At 38.0% G+C, this 27575-nt stretch overlaps 1 protein-coding gene and 1 long non-coding RNA gene across 2 annotated transcripts; one reads left to right on the plus strand and one right to left on the minus strand.

The window, feature by feature from the left end:
- Window positions 1-336: 336 nt before the first annotated feature.
- LOC137180331 (complement C3-like) lies at window positions 337-27536 on the minus strand. Its single transcript, XM_067585660.1, has 42 exons — window positions 27202-27536; window positions 26168-26363; window positions 25805-25967; window positions 25146-25240; window positions 24670-24758; window positions 23711-23793; window positions 23534-23621; window positions 23262-23364; window positions 22801-22921; window positions 22394-22509; window positions 21841-21987; window positions 21046-21145; window positions 20835-20923; window positions 20492-20683; window positions 20189-20344; window positions 19765-19894; window positions 19085-19147; window positions 18866-18986; window positions 18659-18747; window positions 18355-18494; window positions 17296-17508; window positions 16988-17039; window positions 16775-16864; window positions 16393-16599; window positions 16101-16176; window positions 15798-15957; window positions 15536-15631; window positions 13592-13742; window positions 12676-12761; window positions 12181-12258; window positions 11882-12037; window positions 11696-11758; window positions 11483-11564; window positions 11299-11347; window positions 5469-5559; window positions 5257-5346; window positions 5057-5159; window positions 4773-4862; window positions 3742-3831; window positions 3568-3651; window positions 2522-2666; window positions 337-2275 (listed from the first exon to the last, which is right to left on the minus strand). The coding sequence occupies exons 1-42, from the start codon at window positions 27276-27278 to the stop codon at window positions 2134-2136; spliced, it is 4752 nt and encodes a 1583-aa protein (XP_067441761.1). The 5' UTR covers window positions 27279-27536; the 3' UTR covers window positions 337-2133.
- Window positions 5573-7076, plus strand: LOC137180338 (uncharacterized). The gene is made up of 2 exons (XR_010927948.1): window positions 5573-6063; window positions 6711-7076. It is a non-coding gene; the product is annotated as an uncharacterized lncRNA (long non-coding RNA).
- Window positions 27537-27575: the final 39 nt, after the last annotated feature.

Consider the following 27575-nt stretch of genomic DNA (forward strand, 5'->3'; position numbering starts at 1 on the left):
GACACACATCACAACTTCCTGTAATTAAAATATTGTATATAGAGAACATAATTAACTATATAACAGATGTCATGAAGGAGCATTACTGTTGTACTCACAAACACATCATGCATAAATGGGTAAGAATGTTTCTGCTTGGCTGGAAGAACCATTGGGAAGATGGAAAATGGCCATAAACATTCAGAAATAGACAAAGAAATCTATCACTACGCTTCTTTAAAGGGGACATATTATGCACATTTCCAAGTCTATATTTTTAATCTGGGACTGGTACTGGAATATCTTTGTCAATTCAGAACCACAGGCTTGGACTCAAATGCAGACACAGACTCAGTATCAGGTCAAAATCAGTCCTTTTAATCAGGAGGTCGGTACACAGGTAATCAGTCAGCGAAGCAGCAGTGTGCAATCAGAAGGCAAGAAGGCAAAAACAGGTCAGGTAACTATCAGGCTCTAAGAAACTCACATAAGGAAAAATGCTGGAACGCTGTCACAAAGGAACAAGACCAACTGGCACAGAAGGAAGGGAACACCAGGGACACTTTTCAATTCGTTAATTCTATGCTTCCTCATGGAGGATTTTCTGAACCTGATCCAAAATATGCAAGCGGACAATGTGAACAGCCCGTGGAACAACAACAACAACCTCAACACAGAACAGACGGCCATTTGTGACCGTGTGTGAACAATGTAATATCAGTTTGATGGGTAAGTGGCTGTAACTTTGCAAACAGGCTGAAACTCTAGTTTTTGACTTTCAGGGATCATTCTTACATATGTTCACCTCATATTTTGGAACTTTGATCATGTTTAACTTAGACATCCGACATCATAACAGTATAAAAATAACAGAAAATCACATGATATGTCTCCTTTAACGCAAGTCATGCATTTAGAATTTTCTTTTTGCCAGTGGTCTTTCAATAGCTTAAAACGCCCCCTTTATTACTACTGCAGCTATCATTAATTGATCTATACGAGCTGTCAAATATTCTGAATCAGAACAGATTTGAAATTTGCTTCACTCTACATTGTTAAACGTCCTACATATCACTCCACTGAGCTCATCATAATCAAATATAGGTATCTTTTACATTGTTTTCTGTGTAAAACATGTTTTTCTCCATACTACATACACAAAAAAAGGGCAGGTAGCTGTGAAATACAAAAAAAGTGAGAGAATTTAATCGGCTCAATATGTGCACTGATATTAAGAACACAGAAAAGGCTCAGATCAGCAGACACTCTGGATTGCTCTTCTACTGGGCTCTTCATACCATCCTAAAAGTCTCAAAGACAATCTACCAGTGGGACAATTCTTAAGCCTGAGGTGATCATGTTCCAGCCTAACTGAGTTTATCACCAAATACATGGTTCAGAGGTTTAAGAAGCATGGGTATAGCAAGGTTTTTGGGATGTTCCATCCCATACATATATTGTCTTCTCTGTATCAATAATGTGAACATCCCATTATTGTTTTGTATGATATACAGCATTTTCCTGCTTTTTCTCTATTTCTAGAGACATGTAAGCATAAACCTCTCGATGCTGCCTGAGGAAGAACACCAAGCTTGAAACGTGTTGCAATCCAGAGCTTCTGCTGATTCATGCCTTTTCTGTTCTTTATGTATTTGTGCACATGCTGAGCATATCCAGTTCTCTCACTTTTTTTCTCCTGTACTGTTTTCTGAGTATTTTCACTGACCTGTTTGGGAAGCTTTTTCCACTCTTTTCCGTTTCTGTTTGTCAGACTACATACAGTATGTCGTTTGCAGTAATGATTTGTTTTTCTTTGGAACATGAATGTCAAATGCTGAAAGTTATTTATATGCTGTATTATCGTGTGTCATGTGATCCCATGTGGGATGGACCATTTTTTATGTTATGACATGAAAAAAAGTCAGAATTAATTAAACTTCCAGTTGAACTTACCAAAGGTTATTATACAGTAACCTGACAGTAATCACTACTGTAATTTTCTACATCTATATAAAACAGACGATGGGAATAAGACCATTACATTTTAATCAACAGTGTAACATTTTAACTTTTACATCACTTATATCTTGTAGCAGTTTAAGTTTTAGACAAAACAGCTAATTTCAAAAAAACATTTTATTTCCTTGAATTTCACTACGACGGACATCCAAAGTCTTGGTACGTCTCGACCAACTCCTCAATGCCCAAACAGGTTGTTCTGTATTCTGCAGTCTGACACTCTGTGTCTGTAGGCCAGTACTCGATCCAGGTTCTCTTACTAAGCACATACTGATACCTGAGGAGAGCAAAGTTAAAAAACATATTGTATGTTCATGTGGTCAGCTACCTGTAGTAATCTAGATTTAACTTTTTGGATTGAAATATGAACAGATGAAAAAGCATGACTCCCTCCCTTTCATAACAGGTAATATAGCAACAAACTAAGCTGCACATGACAGGCAAACCTGATTTTGTGTAGTAAAAATGTTGAAACTGAGATGATGCTATGAGGAGGGTGCACACACACAAAGAACAAACTTACGATTGCCTCTCCTCATCTCTGTGAATATCTTCGGATATGCCCATGATAAGGAAGGTTTTGCCAATTCCCAGATTTAAAGCCTCTCTGCAGTGTGGATAACTGAGGAATGTGCGCTGGGAACCCTCAGGAATCACATCATAAAGTCCTGTAATTACAATGTAGAAGAAGAGAAAGAAGATCTTTTAACAAACAACTCAATCAAAACAATAATAAAAGACAGAGTTTGATGACGTCATGGGATTGTGGGAGTTGCTGTTTTCATTGTTAAACAACCAGCTTTTGTTAAAAACAGTTCGGATTACTCCAGTGTTCATCGTTCAGCATGTTTCTACCAGGAGCTGAATTATCCACAGAGGTCTCTTCCTCTCCAAAACAAATGTACATGGGGATTAAAACAGGCAAAAACATGGAATAAAGCAGTTTCAGTAAATAAATCTTTATTTCTACGACGCTGTTCGGCGGGCACAGGACGTCAGCCGAGCTGCAGCTAACATTTGCTCAGCTTTTGTCTCTGATACCTTAAAACCCAGACATCCAATGACTAAAATACTTCATCCGGTTGAAAGATATAGTTCATAATGGCCGAGATCTACAAAGTTTATTGTAAAAATGTGGCTAAATACTGAATAAAAGTCAATTTATGACAGTTTCTGGCAAACAACCACTACGCTGATGTATCATCTTGCAGGCGTGTACTCTTTAGTGGGCGCCATTGTGGCAGATAAATACAATGTCATACAATGCTGGGTATGAACCATGGGGGTGTACCAGAGTATTTCTTGACCAGGACCAGTAACTTCCTGCAGTCTCCACTAGTTACCTGCCAATGCAAGCTAAACTATCCAGCTGCTGGCTGTAGCTTCCTGAGAGTGGTATCAATCATCTAATCTCACTCTTGGTAAGAAAGCAATTTCCCAAATATTTCCCAAAATGTCAAACTCTCCCCAAATTTCAAATAGTAGTAGTAGTAGTGGCAAAAAATTGTCACCTTCAATTTTAAGGCACTTTAGTTTCGTTTTGAAGGTTCAAAGCAGATAAATACCCACCTTCCTTGATGACTTGCAGTATCTGCATTGTATAAATGTCGGTGGACCCAACGTCCTCAAAGTTTTCCACTCTCACTTTGTAAACTGAGGACAGACAAGTTGCAGATGTTAGCTCACATACTTACTTCCTCGATCTCCCACTAACACAAATGCAGTCCATTTACATTCTCTTACCAAAATCAATAGCGGTCGGTGTCCTCTCACATAGCTTAGCTGTGCGCTGATTGTTGTTGATTTTACCCTTCTTCTGCATACTGCAGCTCTCTGGACACAGACAATGGGCACAAAACAAATACACAACTTATGACTTGATTAAATAAGCACATGTGCATATCTGTGGATAAGTTGATGGGTGAGTACAGCTGTAATCAAAGTCACAACTTAATTTTGTAAGCTCTGAGCACTGCTCTGATCCTATAGGATCCAGCAGGTGCTTGCTGATAACTACAGTAATGTGCAAAGGTTTCAGGCACTTAATATGTTTAAATTCTTATCCATCACATATTACCATCTGGGAGGCAAATGAATGGTCCCAAATTCAACCTGCAGCATGACAATGACTCCAAACATACAGCCAGAGTCACAAAGAGCTATCTTCAGTGAAAAGAACAAGGAGTCCTGCAACAGATGGTCCCCATGGAGCCTAAAACTTTTGTACAGTATTGTATGTTACCTTCAGGTGATTTACAGTAAACCAAATTCCGGGACCATCTCCTTTGCCAGATCTTAAAGGGGCACTTTACTGATTTTATGCATATTTACACATCTGAGGTGCACTACTCAGCTTGTGAAAACACGTCAGCAAGGTTTGACCATTCTTTTTAGCCATATTAGCAATGTCTGTCAGTTGGTCCACTTCTTTGGTTCAGACTGAAATATTCCAACTATTGAATGGATTGCCATGAAATTTGGTACAGACATTAATGTTGCCCTCAGAATGAATTGTAATCAGTTTGGTGATCCCCAGCAGTCTCAGCTATACTTTGTGTTTTAGTGCTTATTAGCAAATATTAATTCTAAATCGCTGCAGTTTACAGACAAAGCAGAATGATCACCCCCCTAAACCACTGATCAAAATATGCTTTACCTCTTTGAAGCACATTGTTCGTGTTGTGTTTCTTTTAGAAGAATTTTTGGTGTATGGTTTGCTTAGGTATGCTTGCTGTAGACAGATTTTTTCATCCGTGAGACTTCATCCTGCTTACCTTCAGCACATATGCATACATTATTTGTGCAGAGCCTCAAAACCTGTCCAGCTCTTCTCTCCGGATGGTAGAATTTCACACAACGTGTCTCTGCAATGAGAAAGAAAGATATTTAAAAAATGTTTTCTGCCCATTGCTGTACATCACAAAATAATCATAAAATACTTTGAAAATCTAATAATTTCTGCTTATCCATCCTGTTAATTACTCTGAATTTTTATCAGCAGCAAAGAAAAATGAAGCTCATAGAGGCAGCATACAGTATAAGTGTCTTTGAGACTCACGTTCATAGTATTCATAGACAGACACAGCAGCTGGTTGTAAGATGCCCACTTTCAGCGTCTGATGGATCCTAAAAGTGATCTCCTCTGGATGTTGGTGAGAAACCTGTGGAGAGATGTAAGACAAAGGTGAGACAGATATAAATAGAGAAAGAACAAGGCAGAGAGAAAAGGGGTAGAAGGAGGTAATACTGATGCCTTGCCTTGTCCAGGTAGATAATGAGTGAGCCTCTTTCTGACAGGACTTTGTTCATCTCATATTTTGCAACGATGCGGGCAGGTCCTCTGGACAACTACACACACAAACATACACACAAACATGATTAGACAACTTCCTAGACCATAAAACACATCTTGTTTTCCTAACCCTAAATACTGACTTTTGAACTCTGTGCATATCTGTAAAGACTCTTACTAAGTCAAGGTCGTTTGTGTTAGCGGTGAAGCCCGTTAGCAAGCCAATATCCAAGATTGACATGGTTGCATCGCGCTCCTTGTCCTTAAACCTGCACACAGAAAATGGACAGAGTATTTTTAAAAAAACCAGAATAAAACACATGGAGAGAATGAAAGTGAGAAAAGTGAAGCATTATTAAATATCCTTACAAGGCCCCCATGAGCTGTTTTTTTTTTCACAGACAGTGGGTTCCCTTAAATGGCTACATGGCTATATTTTATTTAGCACTTTTATCCTATATTTTAGGTTAACTCATTTACCTGTCAGATGGATTTTGTTTACTTTAGTTAATCATTGGTTAGGTGGCGTATTGAAAGTTCCTGTTGGTGGAAATAATATGTTAACTCTCTACCCACACTATGCGCTAAAATGTTGATGAGAGCAGACGTAGAGAAGAGTGTGCAGTGAGTGAGAAATTCTTTGGATATTAAAAAGTGTAAAAAGTTAATAAATGTGTAATGTGTGTCTTGAGGACAGCAGACAAGTGAAGTGACAGAGTGAACAATCCAGGGACCTGCGTGCCGTAGGTTAACTATTCTTTTGTAACGTCTTGGTGAGTTAATTTTTTCTGCTAAGCTAGTGTAGCTAACTCCTGTAGCTGGCATGAGACAGTCAACATGTGGTTCTGCAGGGAGAGTGTGTATGTGCAATGCAGAATTGTGTGAGCAACATCTATTACATTTTACTGCTGTGAGATATTAGTGTCGACCTTAAGTTAAAGGGAAATTTCTGTGGTGTGAAAAACCTGAGATGTAAAATGTTGCTCACCAAGTACTTTTCCACTGTGTCATAATGGTGTTAATGTGCATAACAGAATAACAATTCTAGTTTCATACTGCTAGTGTGATAAACAATTTTATTTGTGCATAAGGATACAACATAGAAGTGAAAGCACTTAGCTAAATGTTACTTCTATCATAAAAACATAAGGTGTGTCAGTCCATGGTTAACAAAAGAATAAATTCATGTGAAATGTTATTTCTAAAATGTTAAAATGGTTAAAATGTGTGATCATAATTCATGATCGATGTTAAAAAGAGGAGAAACACGGTTCATAAAAGAAGATATTGTACAGTTAAAACTATTGAACTGATTGTTATTATTTTGTAGTGGGATATTGAGAGTTTAATGATGTGTTGATTTATCATAGCCACAGATAATGGAGACATGACTGAGAGTAATTGCCCTGTTGTCATACAGGCTAGGTTATTGAGACTCCCTGAAGATACCGTGCCTTGGACCTTGGATTCTGAATTTGCTCCTTGATGAAGAAGATGGCAAGCCACTATTTGTACTTCATCAACCCGGAGGAAGACACCTTTCCTTCATCCCCTTATGTGGTGGTGTGGTGGGACTGCGATCCCTTTGCTTTTATTAGCGGGTGCACCCAGAACTATAAACTGACCTAAACACTGAATAGACTGACTACAACTAAGGACTGATAAAACTTGAACATAACAAAGAACTGAACTTTGTTACACCATAAGGGACATTGCTTTAGAGGAACTAAAGACGTCTACTGTACATGGTTTATTAAAATTGGTTATTAAAGTTGAATTGCTTTAAGTTATGTCTGTTATTGGTTTTAATAGTATATTTATCTGCTGAAATATGGGTTTGTAGGAGTATTAGTACTTTGAGCAGTGAGTTGCTGAGCAAGTGAGGCTGTGATGAGATGTCTCAGCCCAGAATGATCATTTGGCTTTGGGTCACAGATGTGCAGAGGTCCATTTGGGCTTTTGCTGGCTTCTTGTAAAATGTGTCAGTGGGGATTCAGGCTTGAGTCTCTTGTGATCTTTTGGTTAAATGCAGAATAAACTTTCCTGATTACGCTTTGTGTTTACTCTGGCTTGAAAGAAACTTCAAATAAAAGACTATGAAAAATATGAAAATGCAAGGTTTAATCTTAAAAAGATCGATAACTGAACATGTTTTAAAAAGGTTTAAAATATGCACTTACTTAGAAAAAGGAAAGAGAAGTCTTAAAGGGGTAGTTTCTTACTCATGAGGAGGAGGCCAGCTCAAAGAAAAATCTCTGTGAGGCTATTTTATAAGTTTCGACAAGAGTGGAGTAGTTTTGAATGTTTTTTAAACTGAACTAAGCTGAATTACTGATGAATATTCAATTTCTTTGTTCTCAGGGCCTGCATCTTCGGAAATAAGTGAACTTTTGGAAAAAGTCTAATTCTGTGTTTTTACACGCAAAAATCACACTTCAAGTCACTATGACCAAGTATTTCACATTAAAGTTGTAAACACATTCTTTTCATAACGTTCAAGTATTTCATAATATTTTCTGATTAATAACGATCCTGCTGTAATATAATGAATAAAAGAGTTAAAGCAGCAATTCTGTGAGGTGAGAAACAAATATACATTCAACATAGTTATTTCATTACTTCTGTAACAAAGCATTCAAGGTGACTTCCTAGCTAATGTGCTAATCAATATATGATTAAAGTTAGGTCATTTTCAAGTAATATTGCATAGACTATATAAACACCAACAAGTGAGATTATTCAAACCTATATTTCTAAACTTATCAAAAAGATGACAATATGATAAAATGTAAGATGACCAACTTTTTCAACATCTCACCAATATAACATAGTGCACTTATCAAAGTTACTTTATGAATTTTTAAGGTAAACAATTTGACAGGGCCCATATACTGATTAAACGGCTAATTTCACAGTTATTAAGGTTTGGAATATAACAAGAGTTCATTTTGCAGTGTTGCAAAGGAATGTTCCTCTTGAGATTTGTAACCTTGGGATTGTGTAGATAAAAGGGTCTGTGTCCCATTTAAGGTAGGGCTTTTTGTTTTTTCTGTGGTCCAAGTGACCTTAGGGTCAGTTTTATGCTTTTAGTTCAGGCAATAATTTCAGGATGTTCAGTCAGAAATGGTCTCTTAGGAGGTCTTTCTAAGTCTGTTGAGCATCATTGATCAACCTCCACTTAGAGGGTTACAGAGGTCAGTTCTGCAGGTGTGATAAGTTAAAAGAATGATGCACTAAAAGGGCCATACAAGCTTAAAAAGGACAGTACACTTAAAATGAAGCAGGAAAAAAGCAGGAATTCATTATGTCAAAAGAGGTTAAAATTTTAAAAGGTCTTTAATTAATTCATTGTTCATTTCATCCTTTATTGTCAGAGGTTCAGCTATAATGGTATTATCAGTGATCCGCAAAGTAGTCTTAATCTACTAGCGTGAGATCGATTGCTTTTGTCTCCACCCACGTATCCAGGGGAACTCGCGGTGTTTTCTTCATTCGAGTAAACGCTCTCACTGAAGAAACATTACCGTATCACTCTTGTGATTATTTCTCCCCGTTTCAGGTATGTTGTCGGCATTTGACACTATTAAGGTGGTTGTAATAAATTTTCTAATATGTTTGAGTGTCAAGTGAATGTATGTGTAACATTTCAAGTGAGTTAAAGTAAAGTTTGCCGAGTATGGTAAAGTGTCTGGCGAGCTAGCTCTCGCTTGTTAGCAGAGTTCAACCCATAACTACGCCAATTGCTTCCGCCATTTTGTGAATCCAGTTGTCTACATATGCAGATGTATTTTACACAGTTTTTCTATATTGTCTATTTAGTAACTTTTATAAGGTTATGAGAGGTTACTGAGTTACAGCAGTATATTATTTACCAGTAACAGTAGAGAGAATAGGAATTATGTCTCAAAGAAATACTGTATATTTGTGTAACTTGAATAGGGTATGTATGCTACTGTAACCAGCCTGTTAAGCAGGGTAGCCTATGTTTATTTGTAGATTGTGTATATGTTCAATTATTCATTCGGGTAAACGCTCTCACTGAAGAAACATTACCGTATCACTCTTGTGATTATTTCTCCCCGTTTCAGGGGCGTAACACAGGTCGAGGGTTTACTCTTACCAACTTTGGAATCCAGGCAAGATTACTTTAATATAACTAAAGAACAAGCAGTTGTCAAGGCCTGCTGTGAAACTGGTTCATTGTACCTGAAGAAGGTAAAAAAAAAAAAGTTTTTCTTTTGTTAAAAATGTTTTTTTTATGTTTTTCACTGTATCATCTTATTTTCTTACAAAAGAAAAGTTTTAATGTAAGTAATGTCCTTTACCTATCTTCAACCCCTCCCTACGAACTTAGACACTGGTCCAATATCATTTAACTACCCTGTGGACATTAGGCGTCGCAGGGGTTACATAACCAAGCGTCCTCAGTGGTTTTGCCATAATCTGTGTCAATTATGAGATTGGCCAGCAGCTGTCCTATGATGACATCATTGATGACTTTGCTGCTAAAACATCTAGTTTAGAAGATGATGATGATGTTAACAATGCTAAGCTAAGTCCCTTAAATTAAAATAAGTTTTTTTTATGTGTAAACAGCAGCATTTGGTCCCATTTATATGCATATGGAATATTGATGGCTGAAGAGAAAAACCTCCTATCTGAAAAATGCACTTTTTTGAGAAAACTAAAAACAAACGTGTTGTTTTTTTTCGCAGAATGTTATTTGTTAAGGATACCCAACACATAATACACTGTTTTTGTACTATATTACTACTATATTATTATATTATATGTTAACAATACTGTAATAACTATACAAACATACAGTAAACAATACAGTAAACAATACCACATATCCTTAACAAATAGCATTCTGCAAGAAAACAACAAGTTTTTTTTAACCCTCCTGTTGTCTTCCCGTCAATCATGTAACTTTTGTCCTCCGGAGTCAAAATTGACCCGGGAGGACAAAAGTCCCCAAAAACACCCAAAATTCAATGAAAGTGGTGATCATTACTTTTACTTGCAAAGTGTGTGTTATGGATCCATCCATGTAATTTTCAGGCGATTAGATGAAAGAAATTCATATTTCTGATATAAAAACATTTGAAAACGGGTCAAATTTGACCCGAAGACAACAGGAGGGTTAAACAAGTTTTCTCAAAAAAGTGCATTTTTCAGATAGGAGGTTTTGCTCTTCAGCCATCAATATTCCATATGCATATAAATGGGACCAAATGCTGCTGTTTACACATAAAAAAAACTTATTTTAATTTAAGGGACTTAGCTTAGCATTGTTAACATCATCATCATCTTCAAAACTAGATGTTTTAGCAGCAAAGTCATCAATGATGTCATCATAGGACAGCTGCTGGCCAATCTCATAACTGATACAGATTATGGCAAAACCACTGAGGACGCTTGGTTGTGTAACCCCTGCGACGCCTAATGTCCACAGGGTAGTTAAATGATATTGGACCAGTGTCTAAGTTCGTAGGGAGGGGTTGAAGATAGGTAAAGGACATTACTTACATTAAAACTTTTCTTTTGTAAGAAAATAAGATGATACAGTGAAAAACATAAAAAAAAACATTTTTAACAAAAGAAAAACTTTTTTTTTTACCTTCTTCAGGTACAATGAACCAGTTTCACAGCAGGCCTTGACAACTGCTTGTTCTTTAGTTGTGTTAAAGTAATCTTGCCTGGATTCCAAAGTTGGTAAGAGTAAACCCTCGGCCTGCAGAACTGACCTTTGTAATCCTCTAAGTGGAGGTTGATCAATGATGCTCTTCTGCCATCGATATGATGCAGCGATGAAATATGATCCAAAATGCTAGAAATGGCCCTTGATTGCAGGCAATTAAAATTATGGTAAAACTGAGAGGAGAGAAATAGAAACAGAGCAGGGAAGAAGTGAAATATTGAAGGACCATAGCTGGCTAGAAAATTATCTGTATAAAGCCATGTTACTGAAACACAAGTCAGTGTTACGTCTTGATTGTACTCACAAAACGTCTATTTTCAGCTTGTATATCTTCTCATCATCTTCCATTCTATCTGGAGGAGCAAACAGTAGATGAGCATTAGTATTTTAAATAGTTTTTCTCATTAAAGAAACATACTTAAAGAACATAAAAAGCAACAAATAAAGACTAATATATACAGTGGATGAGACAGAGGGCATCAAATTACCTGGGAGGAGCTGCACAGACAGGTTAAACTGTTGACAGTCACTCTCCTTTTCTTTAGGTAGAACGTAATACAGTGACACCATCTGTCACATAGACAAAGGTGCATTTTAATATTGCATTCATTGTGATAAATGAAATTAAATAATCTGGAATTCCAAAGGGACACATCAATACACAACAGATGATCAGAACAAAAATATTATCTTTTACTTACTGTCAGCGTTGCTTCTCCGGTGCCCTCGGCAGTCACTTTCACATCCTGGTTTATATTATCGAACTGTTGGGATTTAATTATGCACACAAACACACACACACACGGGTCAGCGGGAAAATACACACAGAAAGCAGAATGCATGATGGTATGATAGGTGTGTTTGTACATGATGTGTGTGTGTCTCACTGTAGATGTTCTGGTGATATGGTAGTTGTCCTTGTTGAAGTTGAACTTGTCAGGGAATGACCTGCCTGGCAATAGGATGTCCACATTCAGATCGTACTCTGGTTCTTCTGCATTTGCCCAGTACTCAGCTAAAGCCTGATACACTATCATGGTAGCCTGGAGGGAAAAAGAGTGTGGGGTGGGGGGGGGTTGGGGGAAAGAAACTTGAGCCCATTTGACCTGAAAAAAAAGTGCAGTTGATGCACAAATAGTGGTATATGAATATACAGTATCAAGGTTGACAGAGAGGTCTGTGCTACCTGAGTTGATCCATAGCCTCCGCCCACTCTCTGCTGTTTGTTGAACCATCTCACAACAGGTCTGGCATCCTCAAAGGCCTTTATTAACAGAAGGCAAGAAAAGGGTTGAAATCTGTGCGATTGACTGTGTATTTGATTTTTTAAATCTTAATTCTGTTACGGTTAAATTATTTCCTGTCAGTTTCTAAAGTGAACCATAGATTGTTAGATTACCGAATCAGTTTTTCCTATTATTATTATGACACAGTCATCTTGTTGAGACATGAAACTTGTCCGATAGAATCAATCAATCACAATAAAGCATAATGTCTCCTTTATTTTTTACATTTGACATTACTGAGAGACAAATTTCACTGACTTTGGTTTCCAGTCAGGGAAACGCCTCTCTTCACCAACCATCTGCCCTTTAAGTGAGCTAATAAGAATGATGACTCTCTTGTGTGTTTTCTGTAACATGACGTGCTGGTGAAACACACATAATTGGGACGTACTCACCTTGACCTTGACCAAAGCCAGAAGAGCATAAGCTGTGGTTTCAAGGGTGTACACCTGTCCCTTAGGTACAGGCCAGTGGGATAACTCTGAAGGAGACACAGACAAATATTTTTTATTGCTGTGCTTTACCTGTGAAAAGCTTAATCAACTATTAAATCTCCAATCCCTAATCTTAAAATATCTAACCTAATCTGTGAAAAATTAAATAAAAAGCCTGACTGATGAGGCCAGTACTGACATTGATATTTGAAAGTTGAATTATCAGATATTTGTCTTTTAATATTAACACCTAACATAACCAAACATTTCTGATAAAGATCAATTAAAACTTCAAAATTCTTATATTCGTACTGAGCAGTGGCAGATTGTAACTAAGTGCATTTACTCAAGTACTGTCCATAAATACACATTTGAGGTACTTGTACTTTACTTGAATATTTCCATTTTATGCTACTTTGTATTTCTACTTAATGTTGTTGTTTTTATTATTGAATTATTATTATTATTTTTACTTCACTACAATTCTTTGCCTCTAATAGTTACTGGTTGCTTTTAGATTAAGATTTTACATAAAATATTATATTTTAATATTCTAACTGTTGTTTAAATTGTCTGCTCTTTTCTGTTTAAAATTTGTTATGTACTTTGTGTGAAAGGTGCTATGTAAATAAACTTTATTACTAATATTATTATAATAAAGAAACATATGATTTTATGATGACACTTATATAATATGATGCAGACTATTAATCTATGATGAGATAAACTACAACATTAAAATGTACATGTATTAGCGATAAAAACAAACAGTATAATATAGGCTACCAATAAAATATAACACTCTAAAAGAAGCCAGTCTGCATTATGAATACTTTTACTTTTACTTGATACTACAATAATTGTTGTGTGACAACACCTGGAGAGACAAAGCTGTAGAGGATCTGCCGGTTCAGTTTGCCTTCATTGGCCAGGGCATATGATGTCATGGCAACAGCATATGGGTTGGTGAGGCTAGGCAGAAGCTTTTCCAGGTAGGCAACAGCTTTGTCTATACTGTCTAGTAGACTCTGGACAGTAGAAGAAGATGAGGGAAGGAGGAAGAAGAGAATGGGAGAACAGGCAGACAGGAAAAATGAACACAACAGGCTTTAAAGCAACTAATTCATTTTCAATATCCACTCTGTATGTTAGAGCAGTATTTGAACCTGGGACAAGACTGGATTGTTCCCTCTCTTACCATCTTCTTTGCCTTATGAGCCATACTGAGCCTAGTTACTGAGTTACTGAGTTGGTTACTGTTGGGGTGTGGGGTAATGATGTTATGCATAAACACAAGAGAAAAAGAATGAGGAGTATGTGTTTATCTGCTCTGTTGTAAGCTGCAATTGTTTGCATGTCTGTCTACAGTACTAGCTACACTTTGGTGACGCTTTAGATTACAGCCCACAACGTACAGCTTAATTATCTTTTGTACTAATGATGTACCAGTACAGTGCATACAGATACATATACGTAGGTACAGGGGAACAAGATGTGACGCTATGGAATAAGGGGGCAACAATTAAGGTACTTATAAAGAACTTAAACTGTAGTTACTTTTTAACTGCTGGGTACCTATTCTATTAGAGTACCTATTCTTCTACAGAGTTCATTATGGTTCAGCTTTTCCAACTTGCTGCCATGGCTTGCCGTGTGACCATAGCAACCACAGAAACCATAGTTAGGGAAGAGCATTGGGAAACAATACAGGAGTTGATTTTACTGGCATCAGAGTTTCCTGAATGGTACACTTATACACTTGGTTGATATTAGCAGCCTGTGGTGTAGCCTACAAGTTGGAAGGATCGGAGGCAGCTGGGAGCCATTGTGGCTGCATTCTGCCCTGCCGATTCAAAACACAGACTATCAATGTTGTTCGTTTGAAAGCAACTTTATAAAACTAGGACTAACTAGCTCTACAGCAAATGTGAGATTAATTATCTACTTTGCCACAGCTAATAAATTTGCTAGCTTGCAAAACTGATGGTCACTGGCTAGAAATGCTTTTGCCTGCTTTGATCTACTTCTGTCTCATATTTAAAACTTTCTGCAAATTTTCAATCTGTCACTGTTACCATTAAGTGCATTATCCACCTGTTGTACATTTTCAATTTGTGCATAAAAAACCCTGAAATTTTGAAAGAGTTTTTACATTTGGCTGAGGTGGAAAAGATGATATATTGACAAAATCAAGATGCAACAAAGTACAATAGCAACCTGAAGCATGTGACTTAAATGTCATTTAAGCTTCTGCTTCATTGAAGAGACAACAAATACCATGTAGACAGATGAGGGGACTATACCGTTCCCCAGATTAATGCATGTGACAAATATAAATGCCATATTTCCATCACATTTCCACATGGTTTTCCATTGTTTGAGGTTTGACTAGTGTTCTTTCAGTTATGTCAGCTTGTTGCACCCTCATCTTCTGCAATGGTTTCATGGCATCAAACTGGAGAATTAGCACCAGTAACTTTGTATCTTGATGTGCCCGATTCCTAACATTTGAAGTCAACAGTAGTTGACGGAAACATGCATTAAGACATGCATTCTCATCTTCTTTAGCCAATTTTCTGGAAACATGATTAAAATTTGTGCTACACTGAGTATTGTAAACCACATATGTGCCATGCAAGAATGGAAAGCTCGACAGGCTTAGCAACAGTAACTAGGGGAACAGGGTTTAGCTAGCGGTCAATTGTTTAATGGTGGTTTGGTGACTGCAGAAAGCTTGCTTTCACTCATCATTAATTTGTAGTCACTGAATGAAAAAATAAAACTGGTGAGGGAAAAAGATGTTTGCACGTGAGGTACTCACATTCACTGTGGCATCACACAGTGTGCGTGACTCCTGCATAGCAATTAGGCAGAAGGCCGTCATGGAGGCATCTGAATCTGTGCCACGCACATCACCCTACACACACAGACACACAGTTGTCAGAACCATCATCAATATCAACAGCATGAACATCTCTTTGTGCATATACTGTAAGATCATAGTGATGTGATTGTTTTTGCCTCAGTTAGCTATTTTTTTAGCATCAATTAAAGACTGATGTAACTGAAATCATTGCACGCACAATCATCTCTCCATGGTACACTTTTCCAACTTCTCTAAACTGGCCATCAGGTTGTTGTGTGTTGAGAATTAGAAACTTGACAGCATCGCAGATCTTATCTTTTTCCATTGCCACCAGATCGTTGGCCATGGTAAAAACCTTGGTAACATATGCTGTCAGCCTTAGAGAGGAGAGGAGAGGGTGTAAAAGTTTAGTTAAATTTATTTTCACATGAAATACACCCATCCTCACAAAGTTGGAATCTCAGTTAAGTAGGATGAGCAAACATTTACATATTTGTTTATGAATGTTTTGATGCCTCACCACGTGCTACTTTGGAGAGGGGCCCAAGCAGCAAAAGAACCATCTGACTTACGGTAATTAAGCTCGTTCTGGTAGCCTGCACACAAACAAAACCCACAACCTTTTCACTGACTGCCATTCAATTAATCTTATCCAATGGATGACAATTTGAGAAGTCTTGTGATCCTCGTTTAAAGTGTATAAGGTCATGTTTTTTTTCTGCAATTTATTGATATCATTTCTGCCAGTCAGTAGTGTAGAAATCCAACAGATAGAGGTTTTTGTGCTAATTGTTGTATCTATGTGTGCCTACCGGCTTGGATGTGTTGCAGAGCTTCGCCACGTTTCTGAAAGCCCACAGTCTCCCACTGGTTGGTTTTATCCAAATATGTGGTTGCAATGACAGGCAGGGTCATGAGGATCATGTTGTCCTCTCCACTGCCTGAGGGCCGGACAATCAGACTACCCATTGACGTCCCACTAATGGCGTTCTCCACCAGTTGACTTACTTGCTCTCTCCCTGCATGCACACAGACACACAGAAACCATAACATTATAGACTGACTGGGAGAAACAACCAAACAAACATGTAAAGGTCCCGCACAACCAGTAAAGTCATTGCCCATGAGAAGCAACAACAGTAACAGTTTACACCAGTGCAGTTTTTTGTTTGCCCATACAACATTATATCTCACCTGTCACAGAGATCTGTGTTCTAGTAGGTGTGTCTGGAACCAAATCCTTCTTAGGAATTCTACTGTTGATAATTACTTCTTGTTTACCATCTAAAGGGACACACCATGGTCAAGTTGGAGGCTTAATTACCAAGTGAAGAAAACATGATATTAATAAATTATTTTGTTGCTCCTATACTGCAGCCATTTAATGAGTAAACTCATCACACAAACCTTTAGGTTCCAGAGTTATGCTTTCTTTAGATTTAACCAGTACGCCTTCAGGCTGGAGAAACAACAGGACAAACATCAGAGAAAATATTGTTTAGTAATCTTTATAGGCTGGTGTGTAGGAAAATACAACGTGGCTTCCTTGTTCAAATATTGCTCTATCTTTCTCAGTCTGTTTTTCTTATTTTCAGTTGCTTTTAAAAAGACTGATATACAGAAAACAAGAGTCTTCTAGACATGCATCAAAGTCAGTCGAGTGGCTAAATAGGGCAACTGTACAAACTGATTGCAACTGGTTGAAAGCCTCTTACCACCACCCGCAGCATCTTCCAGATTCCATCACTGAGAGGAAAGTCTTTAACAGCTGCTTTGACCTCAATTGGGTATTGTCCCTCCTTCATGGGAATAATGATAAAGGGTACAGATCGTGTCGTTTCGGGCTCAACTTTAACCTCCTGACGATACTTTCCACGCTTTGAGGCTGAACTGCACACATGCTCTGCCTCAATCAGATCCACACGCACCTTGAAAACAAGACAAAGATGGAGAAAGAAACTGAGGTATGTGCACTTGATTGAAGATGAGGATCCCCTCCCTGAGTAGAAGATTCTGAAATACTGTATGTTGATTCTTCTGAGCATCTACACATAATTTCTTATCACTTTCAACAATTTCAGCCAAATTTGTGTTTCCTTATCTACAGAATAACAACATTATTTTTTTCTTAAAGGACCAGTGTGTAGGATTTAGTGTCATCTAGTGGTGAGGTTGTAGATCACAACTAGTTGAATACCCCTCCCGCTCCAAGTGTGTAGGAACACCTATGGTGGACACGAAACTCACGAAAAACGCAAAAGGCCCTCTCTAGAGCCAGTGTTTGGTTTGTCTATTCTGGGCTACTGCAGAAAAAAAATGTCAGACCTGCTCCCTATGTAGATATATTCCATTTCTGCTAAGCCTGTTCTGCTACTTACCACTAAATTCTACACACTGCACCTTTAGATAGGGATTTGCATGATTATTGATAATAATAATGATCAGTATTAGTTTAAGTCAGTTAACGATGAAGACCCCATTTGAAGAAAATGTCATGCTTTAAACTGTTTCCTAAAAGATCAATTTGATCTTAAGAATGGAAAGGCACACAGCAGATATTGCAGTGAGACATCACAGTTATCACAGACTGGAGAAAGGATTGCTTTTTGCTTTACTTTCATTTATTATCTCTCTTTTTTTGCCACATGTTGAATGTCAGTCCAATATTTACTTTTGTTTTTGCCCTTCTGTTTGCAAACTCTCCAGAAAAATAATATGATTTCATCAGCTTCCTGAATGTCCTTAAACACCAGAGCAGAGAAACATAGACTTACTGTGAGATAGTCTGGGCTGTAGTTGTGGAGAATTGCCTGAACTTCTACCTGCTCTCCACGGACAGCAGAGTAAGGCAGCCTGAGATCAATGAAGAAATCCTTCCGGACAATTACCTCTAACGGATCGCCAACACAGATTCCTTAAAGATGGGAGGGATTAAAAGAAACACAACAAAACAAGGGATGACAGAAGAAGAAAAACAAGTGTGAGGGATGGAGAGACAGTACAATAGAGGGCTTTTGGCTTTAAGGTTAAAGAGGCACAATTAAAGCACAAGACAGATTTTAGTCACTGAATCCTCACCATTGGTTCTTGACAGACTAATGCCAGTGAATTTCCAGGTTGTGATTGAGTCTCCCAAAGGGATATGTTTGTGATAGACTATTTTGTCACTGAAACATAGAAAAGTGTTATCAGGTTGACAGGTAAAAGGTCATTTTAAATTCAAGTGGTGTCACGAAATTAGTTATCAGTATATTTGTATGTGTTTATAGATGTCAGTTGACTCACCAATTAGGTTCTTGTGGAGGGCAAGCAGGCAGTTTGATATCAAACCACAGCCAACTTTCAGGGAATTTGGTGCGAGCAATAATCTCATTGATGTCCGTGTAACTGTTGTCATCTTCCATACCTGATGAATACATTTAAAAAGGTTACTATTTTTAACTGGGAGACAGTGATTGTTTTCTAGCTTGGTGGTTATTGGGTCGTTTCAGCTGTGGTTCTTACTTAAGCTGGATGCAACGGCTGTAGTGGCACGTCTCCTCCTGCTGGGGGTCGGACATTTCAATTCTGGAAATGCAACACAGACTAAATCTTTAAATGATGATCAGTGGCTGACTGTTGAAGTCAACATGGAAATGTCCCAAAAACTGCGGTTCACCCAAATTACATAAAACATATTTTCTCACTTACCCTAGTGGTATTTGGCAGGTAGTTTTGGAGCTTATGATATCTGTTGCTTATTTTTTTTCAAATTTTGTTAGTTGTGCGGAGAGCATTAAAAAATTACATTAAAAAAAAACTTACTTCAGAGTCCCTGAAACCATCTGCATGGCAAGATACCTTATCTTAGCTGACCTCCAGTGGTTTAACTTCTTGATTTCAACAATAAAGTGAAATCAATCAAATACCACAAAAGGGAAATATCATGTAATTTGGGTGAACAAACCATGTAAAGAGCAACTTAAAACTCCCTGAAAATCGTGTCTTTGCTGACCTCTGGTGGTTTAACTTCTTCTCTTCCTGCAGTGATGCACAGGTATACTCAATGACCCAGTGATATAACTGCTGGGTGTGGCTAAAGGTGCGCATTTCTGACCACACCCAAGCTGGGTTTGGTTGGGAATGGATGAATGAGATAAGGAGGAGGAGGGAAAACAATGACACTACATATTAAGTAGTATCACCTTGTCTATAGGGGGTCCCAGAAGCAGTGCTGGACTCGAATAACAGCCCAGCATCGTAGAACACACTCATGCTGTCCTTCCCTCCACCTGGTGTGCAGCCTGTGTCGTACTTCTCTATTTGGTCCCACACCTGAGCAGTAAAATACAAACATACAAGGGTTAAATTAAACAGACATATCAGTAAACTCACATGACAAATTGCATGCCAAAAATCTGCTGCATGAAAATATCCTACTGGATATTATTTGAAAGCACAGACTAACACACCTGTATACTCTGTATCTATTTTTAGAGAGAGTATTTATCTGTACTTTAGAAATACTGAAAAGGGAACGTGTGTATGTTATTTATGTCTTAAACCGAGATTTTGCAATGAATCCTCTTTCAAATAGTTTGGAAAATACAGATAGAATAAAGAAATTGCCTTTTTCTGGGTGAGGTGGTGCTTGTTGTTTAGGGCATAGACGCCTTTGTCAACTGCCACCAGTCCCACTACGGCTCCTGGGTCTCCTGTGACCTTCAGACCAAACACCCTGCGAGGCCCATAGGTTGGAGCAGGTCTTGATGATTCCAGCTTCAGCTAGATGTGAAGGAAAGGACAATGAAGGAAACATGCAGATTTGTACTTGTTAAAGCAGTTACATTAAAATATATCCTAGAACTTAAATCAGCTTGAGTGTGGGTGGATTTTTCATTAGTTTAACTACTTCAATGTTTTGTGCCTCACCGAGCCCATGCAGGAGTCCTTGACATCCACCCAAACAGAGTCTGATACCACTTCATTGTCAACTGTATGGTAGTAGGCTATGATGCGGAATGATGGCAGCATCTCTTTGGTGATGGGCAATGGCAAGGAAATCAGTATTTGTCCTTTTAACTGGTGACGGCCATGTTTCACCAGCTGACCTCTGCTTAGGATCTGAGGGCACAGATTTGAACATCAGCACTCAGCCAACATGTGTGTACATATTGGCAGATTGCAGGACACAAACATTCAAGTGTGTGCACAAACACACACACACACACACACACACACACACACACACACACAGGTATGAAACATTTCTCACCAGGTATGTGATGTCTTGAGTTTGGTGCCTGTTGAGGATGAGGTTGATTTTCAAGTTGTCCCCTAATTCCATCTCAGCTGTATCCACCCCTACAAAAATTACATTTTGTGATTATTACTAGACACGGCAGAGATCTTGGCACTTAGGCAGCACTGCCGCTGCCATCCACATCTTTTTTTAAAACCTCATGTTGTTTCAGGATGCTTCTTACCTATGTGGATGTAGTTATTGTTTTTGGTAGTATATGGGAGAGCTACCATGGTGGCTGATGCTTGCCTTTCAGGTGAAATGCGAGGATCGCTGGTCTTTGCCTGCGTTTGGACACGCACATAAGTAAGTGTACACGCACAGTTAAATAAATATATGCACATGAAAACAATTAAAGAAATAGCAAAAAGATTTGTACCCATAGATGAACATCAGTTGACAGAACAGAAAAGGACCTACAGATAATAGAGTGACACTGTATAATAAAGGCCGGTTATCGCTGCCAAATTCAAAGTTTTTGAGCTTGCAAATATTACGGCTTTGTCCTATTTGAGGGCTGTTTTAAATCTTGCCACTTAATTGTTTTAAATAAAAAAGTGTTCCTTTTTCTCTCCTGAGTTAAGGCACTTTAAACTGACATCCAGCATCAACTGACGCTACAACTCAACTGGTATTATCAACAGCACTAACTTCACAGATAAACCTGTGCCTGGCTTTTTGTCAGTCATCTCCCCATTGAGTTTTGCCACCAGGGGGCAGAAAAACATCAACATACACAGCCTCCACATGCGGTATTACTGGCTTATAAATTTATAATGATGATAATGATGATAATATTGATCAACTTTCATATCCAGCAGACACAGAACCACATTAGCCTTTATTTGGAGTTACATTTCTGCCCACCTGATGAATGTGAACCTAATACTCATTCTCCTTTTAGCTTAAAAGTTGTAGATTTAAGCTTCTGTTTGCCAAACCTGGCTGTAAAGACTTTCAAAACATTTTGGAGACTTACAGTGATTGTCAGTCTTGGGGCCTGTACATCTGTATTGACGAAAAGCTTGACCATGCCATTGGATGCAGTGATGCCCTGCACCTGGCCTGGATCGACTACCACAACAACATGTTGTGCTGGAGTCTCATCAGGATTCAGAACTTCAATCTGCCATCCAAGACACAAACAGCTGAACAATCAGAAAAGATCTAAATATCTCTAAAAAGACATTATTAATGGTAATGTAATGCTATTAGATTACTTTGGCTGCAAACTGCATAAGCTGGGCACTAAATATTATGACTTAATATATATAGTGACCCTGTGCGTTTATTTGTGAATTTCTACTGTGTAAAGATCTGTTTTGCATCATAATGATCCAGACAAATTGAAGCATTGCACTAATCAGTTACAGTTTTATGGACATTTAGGGAGCATTAAACAGTGTGTGGCTTTTGAAACAAAAAATAAGAAAGAAAACAATAATTGATGGTATGAAAGTTGGGCTCAAACAGTGACTGTATTTCAGCAGTGAAATATTTTCTGGAAAGGGTTTATTCATAGAATTATTTACCGTCACATGAAAGGACATTCCTGGTTTGAAATATTTGGGTGTTTTCTTGAAGTGGATGGTGTAAGGTGATGTGACAATCTGGATGCCTCTCAACTCTGCCTCCACCATTTCACTACCTGTGAGATTATGCAAAAATATATGCATGTGCACAAAAAAAACTGATTACTCAAGTATTTTTACACATTTTTGCTTCATTCATGATTAATCGATACAGAAACAATGTAAATCCATTAAATTTATTTATTTATCTCGATATGGCATTTTTCTTTTCTTTCTTTGTCTTTCTTGTGTTGGAAATTTTTAGACGTTACTGATGGTTAATTTGAGCCCTGTTGTGCTGCTAAGTCATATGATTCTCACATGATCAAACATACTGAACAGGCAGAAACACAGTCTCTCTTTCTTACCGCTATCTGTCAGCACGCTGACAGCTACATATATGGACTTCCCCACCAGCTCATTGATGTTTGGGAAGGTCCGTGTGATGTGCTCTCTCCTCAATTTAACCTGTCCAAGACCATTCTCGACCTAATGTGACATAATACAGAAATGCATCTTGAAATACAGTGTACAAGTATACAGTGTAATATCAGTGTACAATTGATAGGAATTTAGTTGGGTGTGTAAATTCTTATGTTAATCTGGCTTAATTCTGAACATGAATACCTCTCTCTGAATATAACAATTATAACTGACATATGGACAACAGTAAAATCCCAGATATTTTTCATGTTATGCAGTCTTGCAGATTTTGTAGCACTGGTAAAGGCCAGATTTGGGTTTGGCCAGATGTGCTTGTGCATATGAGAGATTAGACACACAGAGTATGACAGATAGAGATGCAGCAAAAGTGTTAGTATGCACTCACCGGCACTCTCTGAAGAGAGCTGGGAAAGCTGTTCTTTTGACCCTCCTGCACAACCCCAAACACTACGTAGGCTGTCCCGTCCACCTCTTTACCAAACAGATACCTAAAACCACAAGAGAAGGACACATTTTAATCAATCAAATAAAACAGGAGAGAGTTAGAATAGGAACTATTACAAAGAGATTAGTCAAAACACCTTTTACTTTCTCCTCTAATCCAATCTACCAATCAAACTCATTCTCCAAATCCACAAAACAAGAACCTGCACTTACGTAGCTTTAATGTCAACGGTGAAGTCTTTGCTGTCCGCATAGAAGAAAGCGGTAAGAGGCATCAGTTTAACCTCAAAACTGGGCAGCACTGAAAAATTGAAAACATTTTATTGGATGTCTAATCAAGTGTAAGTTGTATAGGTTTTTAAATGACAGTTCAAGTAAAGAGGGACTCACTGTATTCTTTGACCTCAAACTGTGTAGAGAAGCTCTGCTGTGGGTTGCTCCGGAACCTGGTAACCACCTTCCACAGTCCGGGACTTAACACACACACACACACACACACACACACACACACACACACACACACACACACACACACACGGACAAATACTTCAATAATCAAGCAAAAGATTAAAATATTAGTAGTAATAGTCCAAACCTCAGATTCAAGTTATTTATGTCTTATACAAGTTTAGATATGAACAAATGAGCTGCTGCAACACACTTTTAGTGTCCTACATTCAGGTTGGCCGACAAACTACACAATTGTTAGAAAGGTACCTTTGTTTTACCCCTGTTTAGACTGATTATTTAATAGGATTAACTGTACTATGATTCATTTACAATAAATATTCAGATTGAAATAGGCTGGATATGATAAATTACCATACAATTAAAAGGAATAATTTTGGGAAACAAACAAAATTGCCTTCTGGTGGAGAGTTACATGAGAAAATTGATACTTTACCACTCTCATATCTGTACACTAAATATAAAGTTATAGCCAGCAGCCAGTTAGCTTAGCTTAAAAGACTGGAAACAAGGGGAAACAACTAGCCTGGCACAGTCCATAGATAACAAAATTCACATGTTCACTATCTCACTAATTAACATGTTATATCTCATGTGTTTTGTTTGTACAATAACCTAAGTCTGAAAACAATAATTTGCCTGGGGGGTTGACCATTGGGCCAGAGCATTTCTTGCCTCCACGCAATAACCTCCTGGAGTCTGCGCTGGTTGCCTGTCAATTGCTAACTTTTTACTTTCAGACTTAATGCAAACCAGACTAGCTGTTTCACCCGGTTTCCAGTCCAAATTGTTACATGTTAAAAATGTTAAATTCCCTACTAACACCTGCCAACCACAACAGAATGTACCGTAATGCAATTAAAGTAAAATAAAATACACACCTGACAATTTCACCCAGTCTGAACTTTCCAGAGTGGATGCCTGATTCCAGAGAAACTGGATCAAATGATCTAATGATGCCTTCAGGGCTCTAAAAATATGCAACATTGAACAATCATTAAAAGATTAAAAATGAGCCTTGTCAGTTTATACATTTATTGAAATCATTCTATATTTTCAACAAGTCCTTTGTTTACTCTCCATAAATCTGATCAGTCCTTGGACACTGTCTTAAACATTTCTTTATTTTTTTTTTGTCTACCTCTCAGGGCTCAGAGGCTGCAACACAACCACTAGAGGGAGACATTTATTTTATGGGTGGGACGTGTGTCGGAAGAGATGAAACAAAGGAATACAAAGGTCATTCAGGTATTTAAGAAGCATGCAGGGAGAAAAAGTGGAAAGTGAAAAAGTGAGAAATGATCTCACCTACAGTTGAACAGTGACAGCTCATTACAATATAATGTTGAATCATTACCACAGTCTCCATGACAATGTAAGTATCAACTTGGGTTGCTGTATCTCTCTCTACTGGCTTCATACTGGGCGTCACTGCAAACATCCTGTAATAAACTGAGAGACAGAGAAGAGGTCATGGTGTATCTATTTTAAGTTTTCACTTTATTATTCCACTTATGTGAAAAGAAGAGTTCATTTTACTGTAGTTTTTTCATGCAGTCACTCTTGAAAAATGAAAGATGTGCTGGTCAAACTGTGATGCTCTCAGAGATGATTGGGATTTTTAGGAGGGGAATATTAGGGGGAGCATTTCCTTTCTAGCAGGTGTTTGTATTCTCTATTTATTAAATATTTTTTTCTTTTTCTTTTCTCATTGTTAAAATGTATTTATCTCTTGCTTTAAAGACCTTAAAAATTATAGTTCATCTTACGAAGTCTATCCTTCAATTTTGAAATTGATATTGTACATTATCAACACCAGTAAAAAATGCTTTCAAAATATCCTTTATGAACACTAAAGAAGTAGTTCATAATGTTTATTGTTCAATTTTGCAACAGCTTAATACATTCTACCATCTGACATAGATTGGGTGATATATTTTCTAGGGAGATACCTTAGCATACCTACAGATATTTTCACAGGGGTAGACGTATTTCTCAGCAATGATGCGAACTTACCTTCGCTGTCGGGGGTGTAGAGGGTCTTGTCGGTCTGGATGAAGATGTAGCCAGACTGGAAGGAGACTAAGACGACTTTCTCCAGCAGATAGTCAGGGAACTGAGCTTGCAGGTACACATACTGCTTCATGTTAGGATCCTTACTGAATTCCCCAGCAGGGATCTGAAACCAGAGACATAAACATTACGTGAGGAGCAGAATCGATATGTCATGAGCATTTATAAATGCTAAATCTATTGTTTGTGGTCTTGATAGAGAAATTGATTTCTACAAATTAGGTGATGAATGCAGGCAAAATACAAAAAGTCAAGTATTGTGTAAGAGTAACATACAGTATACAGTACACACAGTATTTATTTTACCGTAATTTGTCCGAAGCTCTGGAAGCTGTTTGCTCCATTAAGGGTCACAGATGTGATTGCCAGCATTTTGGTTTTGGTTGGATGGCTCAACACTTTGATTTCGACCCTGATGTCACCTCCGGTGCAATCTTGACACTCCACAAAGATGTTTTCTGCTGTTCCTACCCGCAACAAGTTGGGGGCAGCCATCACTCGTCTGCAGAGCAGTGGGGACAGAGAGAGAGACAGTATCACTGCACTGAATCACACTGCTGCTCAGGATGCACTGACTTACTGACAAACATGGTCTTTTTTATTGTAAGGCACTATAACCCCCACATACATGCTAATGACAATGAGGTTTGTCACTATTTAAACACAAGATTTACTGCTGTAACCCTGTGACACATGTTAATGCCTTAGTGTGGACATTTTCTTACAATATTTGTTTCATTTAAAGGACTTTTACAGACTTAAAGAGATAGAAATGTCCAGAATTTCACATTGTTTCCATATTTTTCCTTCCTTATTTCTTTAATTGTCTTATGACCCCTCAGGTTTAATTTGGAACCACTGCTTTGCAGCCTGAGGATCATCTGATCTAGCATAAACTTCACACACAAAGAGTAATCTATTTATTATCTTAACTAAAATCCAGCACTGGATCAGTAAAACTGTTTGCTGTGTGTGGTGTACTGCATCACTGTGCAAACTCAGAACAAATGTGGGCCAACTTGCTGGCATCATTTGAAAGACCACATTACCTTGACTTATGAAACTGTAAACTGGTCCACTGACCATTTTGTAAGACACAAGTGAAATTAGCACTATGTTAAACTGATACACGTGCAATAAGTCCTTTATATCCATACACTTTTTAAATAAATTATAAATGTAGAGAACCACTGATCTTGTTGTTGTGCTCCTTACAGTTTCACCACAACAATTTGAATATCAGGAAGCTGAGCAAACAAACTGCATATTTTGTATTTCTGTTTTGTCTGTGTTAATTAAATTTCAGGAAGAGTGCATGAAGGCAAGCTAGGTCTACTTACAATGGAGCTCCATCAGCCAGAGAAGCCAGGGAGGCAAAGGCCAGAGAGGCCAGCAGCCACAGTGCAGTTCTACACATCCTCCTCCGATCCTGATCTGCTGTCAATGAAGACTCTAGCTCTGCAGCACTCTCCTTCTATCCTCTCACACCTCTACCTGTCCTCACTACCGTCTCATCCGTCCCCCTCTCAAAGGTTTCTGTACACATGTGTAAACACAACACACACATGATTTCCCAGCAACAGTTGAGAAACTGCTCAGTTCTGATAAACATTGAAGGGTAAACAGAAAAAATCAATGAGGGTTTACATACTTGACTAACTTCTAAACACTGTTGATTAAACAGTTCTTTGCAGAATTAAATAAAATCAGCAAT

The sequence above is a fragment of the Thunnus thynnus genome, chromosome 3 (assembly GCF_963924715.1).
Source record: "Thunnus thynnus chromosome 3, fThuThy2.1, whole genome shotgun sequence".
In the NCBI taxonomy this organism is placed as follows: Eukaryota; Metazoa; Chordata; class Actinopteri; order Scombriformes; family Scombridae; genus Thunnus; species Thunnus thynnus.

Coding starts and splice junctions, on each gene's coding strand:
- LOC137180331 (XM_067585660.1), bottom strand. CDS start 27,278: ATGTGTAGAACTGCACTGTGGCTGCTGGCCTCTCTGGCCTTTGCCTCC. Junction 21,988..22,393: donor GAATGTCCTTTCATGTGACG/GTAAATAATTCT, acceptor CTTGGATGGCAG/ATTGAAGTTCTGAATCCTGA. Junction 11,565..11,695: donor CCGGAGAAGCAACGCTGACA/GTAAGTAAAAGA, acceptor TCTATGTGACAG/ATGGTGTCACTGTATTACGT.